This window comes from Silurus aristotelis (assembly GCF_946808225.1).
Source record: "Silurus aristotelis genome assembly, chromosome: 19".
In the NCBI taxonomy this organism is placed as follows: domain Eukaryota; kingdom Metazoa; phylum Chordata; class Actinopteri; order Siluriformes; family Siluridae; genus Silurus; species Silurus aristotelis.
Window position 1 is genome coordinate 5188955 of NC_139592.1, and position 22500 is coordinate 5211454.

General features: G+C 36.8%; 1 protein-coding gene across 2 annotated transcripts in view; it reads left to right on the forward strand.

Annotated features, from left to right (window-relative positions):
• Positions 1–22500, forward strand: part of LOC310714982 (FERM domain-containing protein 4B-like) — a 45787-nt gene that overhangs the window by 2638 nt on the left and 20649 nt on the right. Inside the window, exons 1-8 of one of the 2 annotated variants that reach the window (XM_083521104.1) lie at positions 11598–11921; positions 15006–15071; positions 17481–17575; positions 17876–17968; positions 18856–18940; positions 20353–20409; positions 20486–20508; positions 20788–20871. In XM_083521104.1, the coding sequence (XP_083377230.1) occupies positions 11769–11921; positions 15006–15071; positions 17481–17575; positions 17876–17968; positions 18856–18940; positions 20353–20409; positions 20486–20508; positions 20788–20871 (656 nt within the window). In that variant the 5' untranslated portion in view covers positions 11598–11768. Of the gene's footprint in view, positions 1–11597; positions 11922–15005; positions 15072–17480; positions 17576–17875; positions 17969–18855; positions 18941–20352; positions 20410–20485; positions 20509–20787; positions 20872–22500 lie in introns of those variants that run through there. The other variant, XM_083521105.1, reaches the window with a different exon arrangement.

Genomic DNA, 22500 nt, shown 5'->3' on the forward strand with positions numbered 1-22500 from the left:
CCTCTTGTTAGTTAATCAATTTAGGTGCTTTTGTAGCATCTTAGCATCTTTCCTTATCGTTAAATGCAAAGCTGCACATACAGTAATGAAAGCAGTAACTGCAGATTTTTACTACTAGCAGTATAGCTTTTTATTTGCACTTGTCAATTTGCACATTTGCTACTGTTTGCACCTCTGGTAGATGCTAAACTGCATTTCTGTGTACCTGCACTATGCAATGACAAAGTTTTATCTATCTATCTATCTATCTATCTATCTATCTATCTATCTATCTATCTATCTATCTATCTATCTATCTATCTATCTGCATAAGGTTCACGTAAAGTTCTCGCTTTGAATCTGAATGGCCTAGCTAATCTAACATGCTAGTCTAGTGAGTGAATGCTAACCTTAAGGGCTAAGGGTCAAGGGATAATCTAGGGAATGATGGCTAATCTAGTCTAAAGAAAGAAAGAAAGCTGTGCAATTACGTGAAACCGAACTAGTGAATGGAGGCTAATCAAATGAGTGACAGCTAACCTAATAACAAAAAAATAAAAACTCAGTTAGTCTAGCCAGGAAAAGCTGGACAAGTCTACCAAGTGAAAGAGTGTAAACGATAAGTCTATCATGTGATAGCTAGTTATTTTAACGAATATTTAGCCTAGCAAAAGAATGCTAATCTAGTGTTTAGTAATTGTAGACCTAGCTCATTTAACAGAAGCTAATCCTGATAGACACAGCTAACAAAGGGTACATGATCAATGTCTTTTAATGATGTAGTAGGTAGAAACCACTTACTGAATTATGCCAATCAAGTGTGCTCATTAGAATACTAGGCCACACCCACCAGCACAGTTCAGAGATCAGTGTTGTATTTGTGAATTCATCAGGTGTTTGAGTAATGTTGTATGTTTCTCTCGCTTTTCTTCTGAGTGCTGATTATGTCATAAAACACTTAGTATCATAGAAACACTGTCTTTTTTTTTACACTCAATTCCTTGATCCTTCACGGACACTTTATTAAGATAATTACTTATTACGCATTGTGTGTATTGTGATTGACAGCTGAGTAGAAATGAACAGCTTGTGTACTTTCAGCCTGTATGTCTCAGAGCATTTTTGCTGTGAGAGAAATGAGGTCAGTGGCTCAGGAAGGAGATTTGCATCTCTTATTTGTATACCAGGTGTTTAGTTGATGCTCACACTTGGGAAACACATAATTTGTTTTCTCTGAATTTACAAGGCTGAATTCCGGAAATGCAAAGTTTGTTATCTGCCTGTCTGTGTGTATGTGTGTGTGTGTGTGTGTGTGTGTGTGTGCGGGGGCGGTTGCTTTCTGGAGCCAGCTCCTGTAAAATATAAATATCTTGGCTGAATTCTATAACAGACTGTGAATCTCTGGGTCTGATTATATAATGGAGATCATCTAATGCATGAACTGCAATTAAAGAAAATGGCCACATTCTGCTTATATCATCAGAGTGATCTGTACATACGCTTGGATTTCTTAAAATGATGAAATAAGGATATTTGTTTTTGTCCATTAGCATGTATTTACATTGGTACTACAGTATTTGTAGCTAATACAGTAACTACAATAAAGTCACTGTTTCTGCCTCTACAGAATATAAATGTACATTTTGCCACATACACTAATGGACAAAAGTATTGGGACACCTGATTTTTCAATCCATATGTGGTTCATCCATAAACTGTTGCTGGAGGCACACACTTGCATTGAATGTCTTTGGATGCGGTAGCGTTACATTTTCCTTTCATTTGGACTAAAAGACACAAACCTCTTCCAGCATGGCAATTCCCCTGTGCCCAAAGCCAGCTCTATGAAAGTATGGTTTACATGTATTGGAGTGGAAGATCTACTGCTATAGAGCTCTGAATTCAACTCTACTGAACAGCTTTTGGATATAGGTGAATGCTGACTGCACCCCCAGGCCTCCTCACGTCACATTAATACCTGCTTTTACTAATGTACATGTAGCTGAATGAGCACAAATCTCCAAAATCTAGTGGAACATCTTCCCAGAAGAGTGGAGGTTATTATAACAGCAAACAGAGAATCGATGTGGAATGGGATGTTTAAAAAGCGCAATTGAAACTTATGGGCTCGTGTGCACAAACTTTTGTCCATATATAGTGGCGTATGTTTACTCTATATTGTATTTTATAATTTTACTTTCAAAAATTACTGTGTATAATTTTTTCTCCTGTGAGTTTGTGAGTTTGGTGTCACACTGTATCGACTTTATGTTGATGACTTGAGAACATTTATTCAAACGTTTCTGACATGACCCGAACTTTGTCACTCAATTATTTGGCACAAAAATTGCCACAATGAAGTTTGCTGATAAGACCAGCAAACTTCACTCTAAACCAAACAATTTTCACATTACAATAACTGATTTTTAGTTTTTAGCAAAATTAAGAGAGATCTAAAAGTGTCTGTCCACAGGAAGAGAAAAAAAAATATTACATTATATATATAGATTAATGATTTAGGTTAGACGAAATTTCCTTTTTCCTGTCTCAGTGATTCTGTTGTTTAATGTTCTGAACTTGTCATCACTGGTCTGTTTGGTGTGTGTGTGTGTGTGTGTGTGTGTGTGTGTGTGTGTGTGTGTGTGTGTGTTTGTGTAGTGGGACAAAGCCGGCTCTTTATTCCACACATGAAAGATGCAAACACAAACACCAGTTTGTCTGTCAAGTCTACCTAAATCTGATTTGCTGGTTTAAAGGAATGAATCGAGCAGATAGTCATCGCTTAGTGATAAGACCACAATAAAATGCACTGCTCAGGAGCCGCTTTCATGCCTTTATTAGATAAAAATAGACGGCATATCATATCTGTCAGTCAAGAGATAAGAGGTGGAATGATTTCCCCAGCCCATTCATACGTTCGTCCACACCGGTAGTTATTATATACTTTTCTCCTAGTTTGATTTTTCTTTACTTCTAAAATATTTGAACAACATTTCCTATGAAAATCATTTACCCCGCAGTAACCTCGACCAGGACAAGACATTTAAAGAAGATTGATGAATTCAGCGCTATAAACCCAGCAAGAGCTTTGCACCGCATTCTGTTCCTTTGTCCTATGAGCTACATATCTGACCACCTGCTCCTGTGAATTCTTTTATTGGGTCCCATGGGATCGTAATCCCAATTGTAACAGGACAATTCCCCTCCAGGCCTGCAGATGTCTCTTTTTTTTTTTATTCTTTTTGCTTTGGACTATAGTAAAGGATTATTTTTCTTATTTGGATCATTGAATCTCGTTCAGCAAAATTATCATATCTTTGCAAAGTAATTTAGTTCATAAAAAAAAAAATATTAAATTAAACAGAAAAAATAAATTCATCCAGCTGTGTGGTGAAAGAATTTCTTATTTCGGTTTCTTATAAGTTGACTGAAGAATTTTTTTTCAGTTTTCAGTTTCAGTTCAGTGGCGGGTCGTCATCTATCCGAATCACTGATTTATGCTTTATTAAATATTTTGTCCATAAATATGTATTTAATTATTCCCAATAGTCTAATAATAGTGTTTCTCTCGTGTGCTTTCGTTTAGAGTTTCTAGAGTAAGGCCATAAAAAAAATCAACAGCACAGGCTCTTGGGTAACTCAAATCCATGTAGCTTGAAGCTGTTGCTTTAACCAATCAGACTGCAATTTGGTCACTCTGAGGCCCAATAGAAGGCATAGAAACATATATGGTTAGTGAGCGCACTACTGCAACCCACATCTGTCTCAAAATGCACAAGCTCAAATATATTCATGTAGAGTTCACAGCTGTTCACAGTAGGAGAGGAGAAGAAATTAATTTGGTCACAGATATAATTACAAGGACATTTACAAGACGCCCTTTTCAAGTAGAGTTAGACAAATTATTAGGAAAGTTTAGCCAAAACATTTAAGCTTTTTCATGAACCGTTGATACTTTTGCATTGTTTTTCTTGTAGAATTTGTACAAAAACCACACAATTTCATTGGGGAAAAAAAATGCACACAAATGCACAGAAAAGCTGTGGTAATTTTATGGGGTTAATTTCAGTGCAGAGCTGCAGATGTTGAGATTTTCCTTGAAGGCCTTGTAGTGAAATGCACGGGTAAAAATAAATGAATGTCTCTCTGACACAACTCATTTATCCAAGTCATATAAAAATGTTCAAAATTAAATAATAAATGCACTATTACACTTTTTTAGAATCACAACGATCTGTTTGACTCTGTTGACAAACCATTACATATCTACCCTTCTGATTTTGTCTTTGGATTATTACTGTGGGTCTTTGCTCATTTTTTTTAGATTGTGATTCCATCTGTTTGGCCTGATAGCTTTTGAGCTTGGATCCTGACTCCTCGCCTGAGTCTGACATGTTAAACTGATGCACACCTCATCGCTTATATAAACCCTGTTCTGATTGGCTGGGAGCAGTAGAGATGATCTCACATCGAGGAGTGCACTGACCGAGACAGTATCATGTGTTAGTCGATACGAGGGAACAGTGTAATATCAACACATCTTACTTCATAGGATACATTACAGTTACACTCCATGTGCTGAGTGTATTTAGTGTATGTAATAATTTTTTCTTACTTCCTGTCTGATCTAAGTGCATGGATCTGTTCAATATTCTACACTTTGCTGGTTTATCTATCTATCTATCTATCTATCTATCTATCTATCTATCTATCTATCTATCTATCTATCTATCTATCTATCTATCTATTCTGGAAAATATATTATTTAATGGTTAATACAGTACATAAATACAATGTTATCGTTTCCCGTAGTAACAGCTCATTCACTGTGATTTATTCTTCATGGTGGACAAAGATAATAATAACCAGATAGCAAACATATTGCTATTTCACAAACGGATAATCACTGATATTATATTCACACCATTTTCTGTAAGGAAGCATTTATGGAATGAGTCTCCAGTGGCAGTACTTTGCAACAGCCAGATTATATGGTTTCATTTTTTTGTTTGTTTCTCAGTCAGCTGACAAACTGTGTGGGGTTTTATTTTGTCTTAAGTCAAGATAAAGTAAGAGAGGCTAGTGCGAGGACTTCATAGTTACTATAATGTAAATGCTAACAGGGGTTGACATGTAAATAAAAGTATCAAGTTTGAAATTACCTTCTAAAACTTGTAGACACAAAATTAATAAATGTATAGCAAATTGTTGTGTTGTGAGAAGGGCTAAAACAATTCAAGTCAAGTCAAGAAGTCAAGAAGCTTTTTATTGTAATTTTAACCATAAATAGCTGATGCAGTACACAAAATAAGATAATGTTCCTCCAGAACCCTGGTGCTACATAAAACAACATAAAGCTACATAACAGGAAAATGCAGAGTTAAGGACTAGTAAGTGTCCTCGCCATATAAAGTGCATCGTGTGCAACCTGGTGCAAACAGGTATATTAAACAGTACAGTGTGCAGAGAGAACTGAGTACAGGAGTGTACTTGTAAGTAAAAACAAAATGTAAACAAAAGGGTTTGTGCAAAACAGCAACAGCAGCAGTCAAAAGGATGTGCAAAAACAGCATGTAAACAGTTTGTGGTAATGAGGTGATATAATAAGGGTGGTGCTGAAGTCATGGATGTGTGAAATGAGTACAAGTGTGTGTTGAGTCTGGGTTGTACAGATCAGTCACACAGTTGAGTGTGTGTGTGTGTGTGTGTGTGTGTGTGTGTGTGTGTGTGTGTGAGTTTCAGTTCAGTTCTGTGTGTTTAAAGAGCCTGATGGCTCGAGGGAAAAAAACTGTTGCACAGTCTGGATGTGGCGGCCCGAATGCTTCGGAACTGCTTCAGGATGTGCTTCAGGATGTGCTATAAAAGGAAGTAACCGACTTTAAGGTGGTAATCGCATATCCACTTCATCATTCAACACCATCATTCTACCCAATGTTGATTATTTTCCTATAACTGCACCTTACTATGATTTTGGCCGCTGCATCCACACAGAACATTGAGCGTGAGTCAATCTAACATTAACTTCATTATCCAGCTAGGGTCAGCGATTTCACAACCAACAGTGGTGTGTGTCATCAGTTTTCACAATGACCTGTGTAATGGTATTCGATCACGTTTTATTCCTAATTTTATTACTATAATGTAGAACTTCAGACAGAGTTTATGTCTTGCAGTTTGCTCACAAAATGCTCAGTGCCTATATGCTTCCCATTTGCTCATTCGGCAGGTCTGAGTGTATGTGAGTGTATGTGTGTGTGTGGCATCTATCTGTGTCTGCATGTGTGTATGAGAATCTACGCTATTGTCTGGATCTCATAATGATACTGACCTTTTTTCTTTTATTGAGGAAGGGAATGAAGACAGAATGCGTTGCACATTACTCTGTATACAGTAGAAGTGTAACATCAAATTATTTAACACAGGCTCAAGAGTTAGCATTGTTAGCATTAGTGTTAATTCTTAAACTGGATTTAATAATTCTGTAATTAAACATGTTTCAAATATAATTTTTTTTTGTAATTACATAAGTGAGTAGTTTTGTATTATATTATTTCAAGTTTAAAAATATTGACTAACTACAGGAAGGCTCCTTAGTCCAAACAGAGCAATATAACAATCTCATCTGCTAACAAAATCAGTTTATTATAGGAAAGAATACGAGTTGAATACCAAACAGCCCTCTAATGGACATTTAGTGCACTGCATAAAGTTTAAAAAGCCATTATTTCATGCTCTGTTTAGGGTATACTCCTAAAACGAGAAACATCTGCATCCTCTATTAAACACAGAAGAGTCACTAGTCAATAGAGGCTGTACTTTTCGACCTGTATTGTGAAAAGTCGAAGAGAGGAAACTGTGCTATAATTGCTTATTATGAAAGTGACGTTTTGCAGTCATTGGTTACACTGACACTGGGGCTTGTATAGTGCTAATGTTTGCTGTGACTCTGAGTAGGAATTGCAGTGTGTTTGGGGTGGCATTAGCTTTCCACCGTGTGCTAAAATCTCAGTCTAAATACCAGGGGCATTCAAGTCCAACAGGGATTTTCAAGTGAAACTGCATTTATTTTTCTCCTGCTACATTTATACACTTATCCCAGTATTTAACTTATGCCTGGAAAAAATTGTCATAGATGGATATACTCCCTTCTTTGAAACATTTACACCATTCAAATATCTTTCTGTTTGTACCTGTATCATTAAAAGTCCCGGTTGCACTTAAATTCCCCTCATACAGTAGTTATGCTTGTTTTGGAAGCCAGGGACTATTTGGTGCCAATAATGACAGGAACTGTGGTTAAAGTTTGAGTGTTGAACTGATTGTTCCTGACTGGAAGTGAATATCTTTGTTTAATCAGTTGATTAATGGACTAATTTTTTATTCATTGGCATCGGGGCAGAAATATCAGTGTAATTGATGATGGTTGATTTAGAGAGCGGGGAACTGAATTCCAATTATTTAATGTGCTATTGAAAACAGGAACTTTGCTCTGATTGTTTCAGGTGGCATTCGGGGGAAGAGGATGTGGTACATCTGTTTTAGTGTCACGTTGGTAACCGGACCTCACCTCATATTAATCACATCAATACAAAAATAATTCTGTTCTGTTCTCATGTTTACATCGCTGACTCCCTCTGTCTCATCCATGTTAACCCCAGACTTCTTGTTGCCTTCTGCATTGCTCGTTGTTAGTTTCGTAAACTAGGTGGGTAATAGGCAATAAATGATACACCAGTGGTAGGTCGAAAAAGCCAAGAAATATGTTGATGGACTGAAAATGGCATGCAATGAGAAGTAAAAAATATTGATCATGTCACCAAATAGATTTAAACTAAAGTAATGAGTCAGGTTTGAAAATGTAGGCAGTAGAAGGTACAGATATTTGTGTAGAAAATGCAATGAGTGAAAGTAAAAAGTTGTTCACAAAAATAGTGAGGTAAAGTACTGATACCAGAAAAATCTACTTAAGTATATTAATAAAGTATTTGTACTTCGTTAATTCCCACTTCTGGTGTGGTATATTAGGTTTAGATGTTTATTTAACAGTTTAAAGTGACCCTGTGGAAGAAAGTTTGGATGGGAACTGTAGTCTGCATGACTACAGCAGAATGAAAAGTGCAATCTGATTGGTTGCAATACGTCAAGTCAAGATCATTATTATCATCACAACTATATATAGTGCACAGTACACAGTGAAATGACATGTGGAGGACACACATTTCTGTCAGGAATAAGAATTATTCAAGGAGGGGTGACATGAAACAGTGGCGGTAAGCACACAAAAGAGGCAGCTCACATTTTTATAGTGGAAATGAAGGACAGAAGCTGTTATCTGATTGGCTACCGTTGGATTGTATGCAGGGACTGCAGTCCTGAATCTTATTGACGTGGAGGTTCTTGCGTTTATTGATGAAATGATAACTGCTCCTCAGTGTTATTTGTATTTAATTACATTCGAGGTGACAGATCAATAGAAATAAATCAGGTCTCTGTGTTCGTCTTTTTACCACCTCAGACTCCAGTGTTAAGAATAGCAGGAACATATATACTGTATATATACACATATATACACATATTATTAATATTAACATAAAAATTAAAGATGTGACTCGTGTGGAAGAGACCACGCCCACCAGAATTGGATCATTTTGTCATAATAGTCTTTAATATAAGTAAAATTCTACTGGCTGCACCCTCACCTGATTTTTGGCCAGTTCACCTTATAGACACACGCTTAATCTCTCTGGGTAGACTGACCTTTGTGTCCATTGGTCCCAGAGCAATGCGATTAGCTTATCTACATTCCTCAGACAAATTCTCATAAATTATTCATGGATGAGTCGAACAGAGATAGCAGAAACTGAACACTGCTCCTGAAAGATCTGCTTTTTAGATTGCAACATAACATCACAGTCAATGCAAGTCTCATTCAGTGGAGATTGAGAGATTGTGTTGTTTTAAATAACAATTATATATCAAATCTAACCCCTGAAATGTTGTTAGACTCAATGGCTAAAGGTTTGTGGACACCACAATAAGCTCCACTCATCTGGGAAGACTTTCCATTAGATTTCAGAGCTTGCCTGTGAGAATTTCAAGTCCAGTGGCTTTATTGTCATTACAAACACATACATTGCAATGCACAGTACACAGTCAAATAAAGAACCAGGAAGTGCTAGAAAATGTGCTAGCACCTGTAGAACCAATGATACATAAGACAGGACAGAACTTGTGATCGTTCATCTACAAGAGCCTTTGTGAGATCAGGTATAATGTTGGGTTTGGTGGTCAGGAGTGCACACAGTGAGGTTGAGGTCAGGGCTTTTTGCAGGACACTCAAGTTCTTTAACTCTGACTTTAACACAACATGTCTTCATAGAGCTCGCTTTGTGTACAGAAGCACCGTTATGCTGGAACAAATTTGTGTCTCTTAGATACAATGAAGGCAAAATGTAATTCTCTGAAAAAGCATTCTTTACAAAGTGCTTTTTGTGGCAACTGGGGAGAACCACATAAGTGTAATGGTCCACAAATATGTGGTCATAAAGTGTACACCTGATTTCACCTCTTTAATCACATATACTGTATATTTATATTTATATAAACACAGATAGTCCCCGACTTATGATGGACTTATGACTATTATGATGGATAACTTTGAAAATAATCAAGTCGAGACATGACCTTGTCTACCCAGGAGTCTTATAAAATGGTAAACAGTATGGGGTAGTATACTGTAATTTGTTAATAATTTAACAAATTACAGTACATAATTTAGCAAAACAGAGCAATTTATAGTAGTGTACTGTATAAATAAATAATAATAATAAAAAAAAAAAAAAAAATATATATATATATATATATATATATATATATATATATATATATATATATATATATATATATATATATATGAACCAATGAAACTCTTTATATTAAATCAGATGCGCTCCCACTGAATCGGGCCGCACCACATCATAAATATGGATGATGTTCCTCTGACGTTTGACCTGCCGCTCACTCGGACTGTCTACAGGAAATGAGAATCATTCGTCACGCTGAAAACAACCGGGCATGAAAAAACGCACTTCACCTGTGTTCTGAGCTGCACGGCATCGGGAGAAAAGCTTGGTGATTTTTAAACGCACGACGATGCCAAAAGATAAACTCCCGAGAGAAATAGTTGTGAAAGGAAGGAGGAAGACAGTGAACAATGACTTTCTTGGTCGGCTACTGTTTCGATACAAGTCGTGTAACAGACACTGCCTTTCGTTTAAGCCTGTGTAAAGTTCATTAGTTTCAGTGTAGACACTGAGACACTGCGGCTATAGACAGGTGCGGCTTATTTATGTTCAAAATAAAAATCTTTGTCAAATTCAGTGGGTGCGGCTTATATTTGGGTGCGCTTATTAGTCCGGAAATTACGGTATATATATATATATATATATATATATATATATATATATATATATATATATATATATATATATATATATATATATATATATAAAATCTTGACACTCGCGACCTCGATAGTGTGCGACTTTTTATTTGGATTTGATAGTTTCAAACATTTCAAAACATAGTTTGTACTAATAAGTTACATAAAAATGTTTAAAAAAATATTTAATTAGTGTAGTATTCATTTAAAGTAGTAAATAAAACATTTATGACAAGTAATTCACATTTTTTGTTGAGTTTACAGTACAGTACAGTAAAATTCCCCTTGAAAAAGGAACCATCAAAAAGGTAAAAACCTTGAGATTTTTTGTTACTCACGAGGGGTTATAGAACGTAACCCCCGCGAGTATCGAAGTTGCACTGTATACAGTATATATATATATATATATATATATATATATATATATATATATATATATATATATATATATATATATACGAAAATATATTTTATCCCACAGTTTATTTAATGTGATACATTCTTAAAACAAATCAGTTCCAATTTTTGAGACAACAGCGTTACATACCTGTGTACGTGACATCCTGCATTGGCACTAAAGACTCCATCTTACTCAAAATAAAAAAAAATTATACACAGTTTTTTACTTCTCTGCTAAACAAGATGCCTGTATATCATCATGCATGTTGTGCAGCAAAGAAATGAAGTATCATGATATAATATTTTGGCCATATCACCCACTCCTGCAGTGACTCGTGCTCGGGCGTTCCTTTTTATTTGGAGATGTTATTTAACATGGAAATCTGATGTTTGGTTGTGAGAGAAATCTGAATCTGAAAGCAAACAGAACCTTTGCTGATCATCATTTAGAAAAAGAATTCTGTATAATACAGTACATTCAGGCACTGACACTTGTAGCATTTGAACACAGTGATATGAAGCCAGATGCTTTTAGCAGAAGTGAAAAAAAAAAACCTTTTAGAGGCGCAGCAGCAGCTTTTTAAAGCTCAGTGTGGACACGTGGACGGTTCATGGAGGACTTTGTGGTGCAGCCTGGCCTGTTTTCGGAATCATGAAGTGGCTCTATGTGTGTGTGTGTGTGTTTGAATGTGGACTATGGCACCACAAACCTCAGGTTTTTCTTCCAAAATCCTTCAAGCCTTCCCACTCACAAAAGTTTTGCACACACGCACACACATTTTGTGCCTCTATTGTGCGTATGGTGGTATGGTAGTGTGTGAAGTTTAACCTTGACGCTGCTCAGCACTACATATGAAGCTGATTGAGTGCTCTGGCTGAAGCTCAGCCTTTTCACCGTATCCCTTCTGAAGCCATTTCACATTTCGGGGTTATTTCTTCCCTGAAAAGCATGGCGTGGACGTTAGTGAGGGATTTGGAGACTGTGTTTTTCCGTAGCGGACGTCTCCTGCTGGACATTTTGCTTTGGGTGATACGAAAATGCTACATCTGGACGATGATTTCTTGCTTGCATACCTGCTCTTACCTGCGCCAGGTGTATCAGGTACAGATAATAATTGGAAAATAGCATTGTGGCGTAACAAAGAGAGTAGGAAGGGTTTTTTTTGTTTATTTTTTGTGCACATTATGGAAAAACCTATCAAATGAATTAGTTTTCATTAATAAATCTGTTGCTGGCAGTTTCCAAGGGGAATCTGCATATCATGATATATATCATTTTATGATATGTTTGTTGTATCACACAGATCTACCAAATCTGGTGGTTAGTCGTGTGAGAATTCGTGTGAGTTTTTAACACAATTATAATATATAAAAAATAAAACAGCGGTGTAACAAAAGCATTGGGTTGTTCTGGAATGAGTGTCGGATGATTTTGGACACGTTGCAAAATATCGCAAGGAGAGGACATGTGTTGGACTCCCATTTACATTTATTCTCATCTTTTTTGAAAAAGCACACAGTGATCCATATGAACATATGCCAGAATGTTGGACGAAGACACTGATGAATTATGCTCTGGTGATTGATTATTTTAGATATGTTTAATCCTACAAAAAAACACAAACTTTTCATCTTTGAAATCTAAATTTTGAGCAAATAAATCATTCTTAAACATTATGATTTCATAATCATTTTTTCCAATTTTTGTGACAAAAAATAGACTGAATGCAACAACCTGTAACAGTCTTATTCCAAATATTGATCATTACATTAGCTAAACAAGCGAGTAGCCATCTGTCACATGCACCAGTTTAGAAGCACTTGTGGTTTCTGACACAGTCTGACACACTGTATAAAAATGGACAAAGTGATGTCCCAGACGTTGAAAAAAAATCTACAGCGACCATCTTGGCGTCAAAGACTTTCTGCCTTGATATTTATACACAAAAACCCTGCAATTAAACAAACTCCTCATACTGAAAGTTTTCCGCAGCAGGTGGACGGAAGGTGCTGAATAATTGTATGTAATTGTCTTCATTTAATTTATTGTTAATTGTATAGCATTTTTACCTCTGGACATTGTCCCAAAGCAGCTTTACAGAATGAAAAAGATTGCAGATATACGTTTTAGCGTTACAAATAAGGCGAGATGGTGAGATGGTATGAGGAAGAAATCTTGAGAGGATCCAGACTCAAAAGGGGAGCCCATCCTCATCTGGATGATATCAAATATCTATTTATTATAATTCCCTTATTTTGGAGATTATTAACTGTTTATTGATGGACACTTGAATGCAAAAACTGTTCATGGCAATTGTAGCTTCCATCCATTGTCGCAAACTGTTTATATCAATTACAGAACCAAATCCATTGTTCTTGATTTCGACACTTCACAGTGTATGAAACCATCCTCGACTACAGAGGTTTCCAATAAAAAAAACTCCATCCAGAAGTAAGGCTTCAGAGGCCTCAGTGGTTAAGATGTTTAACTTCTGATCGAAATTCATAAGTTCAAATCCCAGCACCACCAAACTGCCACTGTTGGGCCCTTAAGCAAGACCCTTAACAATCAACTGCTGAGTTTAAAAAAGTTTATAATGATAATAAAAATGCTATAAAAATAATTTCAAAAAGTCGCTCAGGATAAGGGCATCTGCCAAATGCAGTCAATTTATTATAAAGCTACAAATAAATAAATGAAATGAAAATATTATAAGAAAAGAACGAAAAACAGGAATAAAATAGCTGTACAATTTCATAAAATGTGCTGTCTTTTGCACCATTGACTATTATACTGTTTACATGCTGTTTTTTGCACCTTTGACTGTATTATACTATACTGTTTACATGCTGTCTATTGCACCTCTTGACTGCTGCTATTTTTTGCACTACAAAACTATTCACTCCTGGGTATAGTTTTTACAGTTCTCCTCGCACAGTACTGTATAATCAAAGTATACAGTAGGTTTACTGGTCGGCGCTATCTCAGGTTTTGTGTCTTGTCTTGTGTTGTCTGTCTGCACTGTCTGTCTGCACTGTCTGTCTGCACTGTCTGTCTGTACTGTTTTTCGTCTGCACTGTTTGCACTAGGTTGCACTCGATGCACTTTATGTAGCTTTGTGTTGTGTTGTAACTCTATGTTGTTGTTTAGTGTAGCACCAGGGTTCCGGAGGAACGTTGTCTCGTTTTTACTGTGTACTGTGTACCACTGTGTATAGTAGAAATGACAATAAAAGCCTCTTGACTTGACTTGAAAACTAAATTGATGTGAAATTTACAGTAAAAATAGAAATAGAATATAATGTATATACACATAAGTAGTCATCAAAGACATTTCACTGCATGTCAGGAGGCTTTGCTCAGGATCCCCAAAGGGTAGGAGCTTGGTGATACCTTCTGAGTAGTGACCTAGATCTTTAACCACTGAGCTACCACTTCCCCACTTATGTATTTAAGAAATAAAATTTTTATTCGATCAGCTGGGTTTATCAGTAAGGATTTGTTTTTCAGTGTCAGTGTCCTGCACCCTTCAGCCACGTTTACACTTGACATTTCAATGTGATCACCGTGATCTAATCAAGCAGATCGGATCATCAGTCAATCAAGTCATGACATGCCGCGTTTACACTTGACAAAATTAGCTGACTTCTCTCTCTGGATAACCGATCGGATTTGTCTTTCCCGTGCAATATTTAAATAAGCCTGCAGAAGATAACCCCGGAGCAGAGTTGACCTGAAGTGGTGGGTTTTTCTTTTGAAAACCATTTGCAGGCATGGGACATTTTACAAATCCCGCAAAATGAGGAGAATGTTAGTAAGGTGGATAGATTCCCTTCTGGAAAAGGTAAACCTGCGAGTTTCAATAGTGCTCCATGGCCTGGTGTCCTCCATCTTTCTTCTGACAGTTTGGTAAAGAGGGCCCGGGGTTTTGCGTGCCGTCGACTACCTGTGGACCCGGACACGCTGATCGAAAACCATACCGATCGAAAGCGCGTACACACTGATCTTTTTATTGTGTATGTGGACAACATCCAGACACAGGTCGCATGTTAATGCCAAATGTAAACGCAGCCTTTTTTGCTTTGAGTTCACAGATCGTCTATGAACCTGGAAATATTATATGATGGAAATATTATATTGTCTTATTCTGGGCTTTCTTTTGTTTTTGTTTTTCTTTCCCACACAGATGACGGAAGGACGTATGTGCCAAGTTCATCTTTTGGACAACAGAAAACTGGAGCTGCTGGTTCAGGTGAGATTTATCACGGTACTCAAATTAACACAGCAAAAGAGATGCAAACAGAAATGACCTTTAGTCTTTTTCTTTTCTGATCTGATAAAGTTTTTTAATGCACACATATAAACATATGTAAAAGAGGTGAAATTAAATCCTTTAACGCAACACACATCTTATTCATGACGTCCTTCCTTTACTCAGATATATGTAATAAATAAACTCCACCAAACCACTAAACATTTGTTTTACTGATGTGCCAAGTCTCAAATCAGGCAAGCAAAAAAATCTATAAATCCGCCATGTTGCACACATTCAACAATGAACCCTCTGAGGTCGACAAACGCGCCGACGCGTTTTGTGTCATTTTTTTTCTCTTAACATTGAAACAACCTTAAATTACTGTCTTTTATTTTAAGATACTCATAAGAGCAATGCATCATTTAAATATATTTTAATAACAACAAAACGCTGTGCTCTTGTAAAATAATGAAAACAGACAGGGGGTGCTCTCTGCCATCTCCCTCTCTTGCTCTCTCTGTCATCTCTTTTCAAAGACATACCGTATTTTTCGGACTATAAATCGCTACTTTTTTCCCACGTTTTGAACCCCGTGGCTTAAACAACGAAGCGGCTAATTTATGAATTTTTCCTGGGTTTTTCCCGGTTTCACAAACTTCAAGCCAAAAAACTGAGCGACATAACATTCGACCAATGAAATTTCCGAACGGAAACGAAAAAACACACCTCACCTGTGTTCTGAGCTGCACGGCATCGGGAGAAAAAACTTTTACTGGTGCTGATTTTTAAACGCATGACGATGCCAAAAGATAAACTCCCGAGAGAAATAGTTGTGAAAGGAAGGAGGAAGACAGTGAACAATGACTTTCTTGGTCGGCTACTGTTTAGATACAAGCCGTTGTAGCGCGTTGAGTCTGGGTGAAGGGAGAGCTCGCTAACTCCAGTTACAACAGAAATCATATAAACACAGACAGGTTTCCAAAACTCGTGCTTTTTTATTTTTCTTGGAAACAGCGTTAAGGGTTAGTCAAAGAAACTTTATAATCAGCATCAGAAAATAATAAGGATATAATCCTCGTCTTGCACACATGCAGTAATAGCGGGAAAATGCAGTGGCAGGCTATTCCCAAAATACCGCTATGCTCCTAAAGGAAGCGCAACATTTTTCACCCGTTACACCGTGTGTAACGTGTCTTTCGTTAAAGCCTGTGTAAAGTACATTAGTGTAAACACATAAATCAGGTCCGGCTTGTTTATGTTCAAAATAAAAATATTTGTAAAATTCATTGGGTGCGGCTTATATATGGGTGCGCTTTACAGCCCGGAAATTACGGTATATAAAACAACCTGAATCTCAGTGAATACTTGCCTCGCAGACATGATAAATATATGCAAAGAAAGCCTGAAAATGTCTGCTTTAAAAAAAAAACAAATCTGATCGGTTCACAAAAAAATTATTGTGTAATCCGTATGAAAGTTAGAAGTTTATTATTTTACGAATGATAAACATAAATTTGGATAAAGCATTCATATTTGTCTATGGCCATGTTAATTAGAACAGGAAAGGATTATGGTACATTTAGAGCAGGTAAAAAAATGTGCGAATAAGTTGCGATTAATCACAATGAAATATTTTAATCGATTGACAGGCCTTTTCAAGACAAAGAATTAAGATGATAAATAAAGATAAAGGATGATAAACTTCTTTTTTTTTTTGTTATCACTGCTGCCTTTTTTTATGTAAGAAAACCTATACATCAATATCCATACCGTACTGTCCAGCATTTTTTTTGTCCTGAACAAAGCTCATTATCATCAGGATTCAGGAAAAGCAGAAAAAATAGATTAAGTTAAACAATATGGACAAAAGTATTGGGAAACTTGTCTTTTTCAGCATTACACTATGTGATTTCTCCCCAAACTGTTAACACAAATTTGGAGACACACCATTTCATAGTCTTTAGGAGACTCAAACCTGTTACAACATGCCAATGCCTCTGTACACAAAGCCAGCTCTAGGAAGATATTCTTTCCATGGGTTAGAATAAAAGATCTTGAGTGACCTTGATGGAATGAATTGGAATGCTGACTGCACTCCAGGTCTCCTCACCTGTACCTGACTTTACTAACACCCTTGTGGCTGCATGAGCACAAATACATATATGAGCACACAAGCACACTCCAGAATCAAGTGAAACATCTTCCCGGAAGAGTGGAGGTTATGATAGCATCAAACTTAATGTAGAACGGCTTGTTCAAAATGTACATACGAATCCTATGAATTATGTCAGGTCTCCACAAACTTTGTCTATATAATGAATAACTTGATTACAACTATCACATGAATAAACATAAAGTGAAATGAATGCTGTGACTGACAGAAATGGTTTCTTTTCGAATGTGTAGCCAAAACTGTTGTCCCGCGAGCTTCTGGATTTAGTCTCGTCCCACTTCAACCTGAAAGAGAAAGAGTACTTTGGCTTCACGTTCGTCGATGACACGTAAGAAATCGCCGAATTATCACAGAATAGATGTGTGTAACCGAGGTGTGATATTATTTTGAGTAATGGTAATATAAACAGGAGCTTTAAATGACAGTAAATCAATAGCCTGGTGCATGCTAAAGATATCTAGTAAGCTAATAAATTGCATGTAATAAAACATTTTTCAAAATAATTTAATAAGAACATGCTACTTTGTAAGACAGAACTGTGTAATGTATAGAAAGATATCACTGTGTGTTATGTGAATGTGACCATGTACAACCCAGTCCAATTTCCCATAGTCCTTTGCTCTCCTAGTGGTCAATGTAGATGGCTGCAGTTGGACCGCAGAGTACTGGAACATGACTTTTCCAAAAAGACGGGACCCATCGCTCTCAACTTCCTGGTTAGGTGTGTTGGAGTAACCATGAAAATAATTGTATTGTTTTTTTTTGACTGGGATAGATAGATAGATAGATAGATAGATAGATAGATAGATAGATAGATAGATAGATAGATAGATAGATAGACAGATAGACAGACAGACAGACAGACAGACAGACAGACAGACAGACAGACAGACAGACAGACAGACAGATAGATAGATCACCAACCTTTGTAGATATATTGTAGACTGTAGCAGATATATTTTAGTGTTATTAAACTGCAGCATAGTTGACACCGATTGTTTTGATTATTTCCAAAGATGTTCCAGAGGCCACTCAAGATCTTCCAGTCCAGAAATCATATCTTAATGCTACACAGCAGGCATTGTCATGCTGGAACAGGTTTAGGTCTCCTACTTCAAGTGAAAGGAAAAAGAAATGATACCAAATCAAAATCCATTTATATACAATTGTGTGCCTCCAGTTTTGTGGTAATAGTTTGGTGGAAAACCACATGTGGCTGGAAAAGTCATGTCATGAAAACGTGTGTGGTGTGCAGTCAGGGTTAAATATGCTTTGCAACACTACAAACGAAGCAGGATATTCATGCAGCTGTAGATACACTGGCTCTGGTTTTGTCTTAAATAATAAATGATTCCAATTGAAAACTGAGGAGCAGTGTCTGATTTATGATGAAATGTAAACACTCCTTGCTAGCACAACCGAACTTTTTGAACCCGGCTGTACGAGATTTTTGTAGCTGATGAATGAAACGACATTTGGAAAATTCCTCTGCGCTTTAAACGTCTGCTCGATGATTGTGTTGCTGAAAGTGCTGACCTCAGCGTGCCTCTCCTCGCCGCCTTATTGGTTATTAATGAAATGTGAACGTGCCGTTTTTCTGCCCCGCAGATTTTACATCGAGACTATTTCTCTGCTGAAAGAGCACACGACGGTGGAGCTGTTCTTCCTCAATGCTAAAACCGGTATCTATAACGTACGTCCCGAACGTCTCGCATCAGTCTCACGACCTGCGCTCTATATACTGGCACTCCATCAATAATTAAAAAAACAGAGTTGTTTAGCAGGCAGGGTTTCTGTACACTCTGTTTTATATCAGTTACAGAAATGTATAAATAGTTGTATCACTTATATTCTAAAATTGGAGTGGATAATACAGTCTTACTGAGGGGCAGAGGTGAAAAAAGAGTGACGAAGCACCTGCTGTAGAAGCACTGTAAGCGGGCGTGGTTACTCATACCTCTGTGGCACTTCATCTTTTTTCTCACATGTTGGAAAGCCTATAGGGCACTTAATCACATTTTATAGCAATTGTAGGTCACTTCATATTTTTTCTCACATGTGGATGAACCTATGCCGTGACTATAAGTCACATGCAGGGCGGCTACTGGCCAATCCATTGCATTTTCTAGTGCCTACAGGGCACTGCGTTATGTATTCTTAGATTTAAAAGGCACCCTCCGGAGCACTTCTTGAGTAGAGGGATCCTAGCGGGCATTGGATCCATTTTTCCTCACATGTAGATATGTTTATATGATCTCATTTTCTAAATTGGAAGATCACCAAAAGGCCTTTAATGTGTTTTATCAAGCATTTAGGCACCCGTAAGGACATTTTGATGGTGTTTAAGGCCCTCAGTGATTTCTTTTTCTTTTGGCTTCTCCCATTAGGGGCCGCCACAGCGGATCATCCGTCTCCATACCTCTCTGTCCTCTACATCTGCCTCTTTCACCCGAACTACCTGCATGTCTTCCCTCACCACATCCATAAACCTCCTCCTTGGCCTTCCTCTTTTCCTCCTTCCTGGTGGCTCCATCCTCAGCATTCTCCTACTGATATACCCCATGTCCCTCCTCTGCACATGTCCAAACCATCTCAATCTCACCTCCCTCACTTTGTCTCCAAAACGTCCTACATGCGCTGTCACTTTAATAAACCCATTTCTAATCCTGTCCATCGTCGTCACTCGCAACGAACATCTCAACATCTTCAGCTCTGCTACCTGTAGCTCCACCTCCTGTCTTTTACTCAGTGCCACTGTCTCTAAACCGTACAACATCACAGGTCTCACCACAGTCCTATAAAATTTCCCTTTCACTCTCGCAGATACTCTTCTATCACAAATCACTCCTGCTATCACTCTTCTCCACCCACTCCACCCTGCCTGCACTCTTTTCTTCACAAGTCCCTCAGTGACTAAAATAATGAAAATAAATAGCAATGCTATGAAATCACATAATGATTGTTTCGTAAGTTGAAATCAACTAAATCGTTTTTTTATCCAAGAGGAGCACTCAGTATTATTAATACTACTACTACTAATAATAATTACTATAAAAATAATGCTATATTATTTGTCTTTGAAATGCATGTTATTTAAACCAACAGGGCGACATTGAGGTGGACAGTGAACTGGTATTCAAATTGGCTGCTCACGTACTGCAGGTACGAAACACACCGTCTCGATATTCTCTATTTCCTTTTATATCAGTGAATAAAAACAATTATTTTCATTTTACAGGAAGCTAAAGGAGATTATACAAGGTACCGAAAACAAAATCCAGTTTTGAGTTGTGTTATTGCATTTACTTATTTCTCTGTGTGTGTGTGTGTGTGTGTGTGTGTGTGTGTGTGTGTGTGTGTGTGTGTGTGTGTGTGTGTGTGTGTGTGTGTGTGTGTGTGTCCTGTGATGGGCAGCTTAAAACCTGGATAATGTATCTTTTAGAAATGTTGGATTGTTTTTTTTGTTTTTTTTTTACAGATGTTTTACTGTTTCATTCACTGTTTCACTACTGATTAATTCACTTTTGTTGTGTAATGCAGTGATGAAGCCACCAGAGAAGATTTAAAGAAACTCCCAACTCTCCCAACGAAAGTGCTGAAGGAGCATCCATCTCTAGCGTACTGGTACTGAACGAGCATCACAGCCCATAACCCTGAAATAAAGTCAAAACCACCCACACATTCCTGAGCCTCGAGTCATCAAGCTTTCAAACACACTGTGCATCAGTCATGTTCAAAATGCATCCGATTTATCACATGAAATATAATAAACATGAACGCATTGTAGACCACCATATTTTTAAACAGAAAAAGTATTGGCACCCTTTTCTATTCTGTTATTTCAACTAACATTTGTAATTGTGCCTAATCTACAGAGCTGAAAGTATTGGCACCCTTTTATGGCAATTAACTTTATTCTCACAAAATCTGCACTTTATCTTTGTGAAAAGTTTTGGCACCCTTGCCTTTGCTAGTGTGCTGTAATTTTGACTAGCAACTGTAACTCTCAAGTTTGTGCCTACAGAGCTGAAAGTATTGGCACCCTTGCTTCTGCTAGTCATTTGAGGCATCTAAAGTTTATCTGCCAAAATCTGTGCTTCAGATTTTTTTGCTAAGATTAAAGTATTGGCACCCCTGCCGTCCGCCAATCTGCTGTAATGTCGATTAGCATCTATACTTTGGGTTTGTGCTTAATCTACTGAACGTTTATCTGTCAAAATCTGTCCCTTATATTCTTTCATTTTATTTATTTATTTATTTATTTATTTATTTATTTATTTATTGCTAAGATTAAAGTATTGGCACCCCTGCATGGTTTGTTTTTTTGCCATATTTGACTTTTACCTGACATGATATTTATATTTATTTTGTACAGGTTTTTAGTTTTTTTTAGTAATCTTAAAGTATTTGCACCCTTCAAGGGCATTTGGGTAAAGTATTGACACCCTTCGCCTTCGTTAGTCTTTTGTAATGTCGACTACCATTTGTACTTTGAGTTTGCGTCTAATCTGCTTTATAAAACTGCAATGAAAGTTATGCTAGCTGCTGCTTCCACTGGTCTCTTGTAGCGTCTAAGTAATATCTGAACTTCATCTGATAAAATCTGCACCTTGTATTCACTATTTGTTTCTAAGATTAAAAGTACTGGCACCCCTCCACTGTAGTGTTTTTTTCTAATATTTAACCATTATCTGACCTGGTTTGCATAATATATGCAATATATTCATTTATGCAGTTTTTTGAGTTTGGAACTGATATTCTCACTATTTGGAGATTTACATTTCTGAAGTTTTGGCACAGTTGACTTCGTTACAACACCGTTAACGAACCAAAAAAAGCCAAAACTGATAAACAAAAAAATGTTCATGGAACAAAATAATAATAATAATAATAATAATAATAATAATAATAATAATAATAATAATAATAACAATAATAAAGTAAACATTGCACATAACAGTACAATACTGTTTATACTAAAGAAAGAAACAAACTTATATGTTGTTTATTATATGAGTAAATGCAATAAATTAAATACAATTTAAAAATTTTCATTCCCTTTTTGCCTTTAAACTTAAATACGATGTTTATTTATTTATTTGAAAGCTAGACTGGACTGGACTGGAATGAATTATTGACTAATGTCACATTCATAAATAAATTTTTTTTTTTCATTGCTCATACTTACGCAGCATGATGCAGCGGTTTGCATTTCATTCTGTTCACACACGGACTTTAAGTAGATCTCTGATC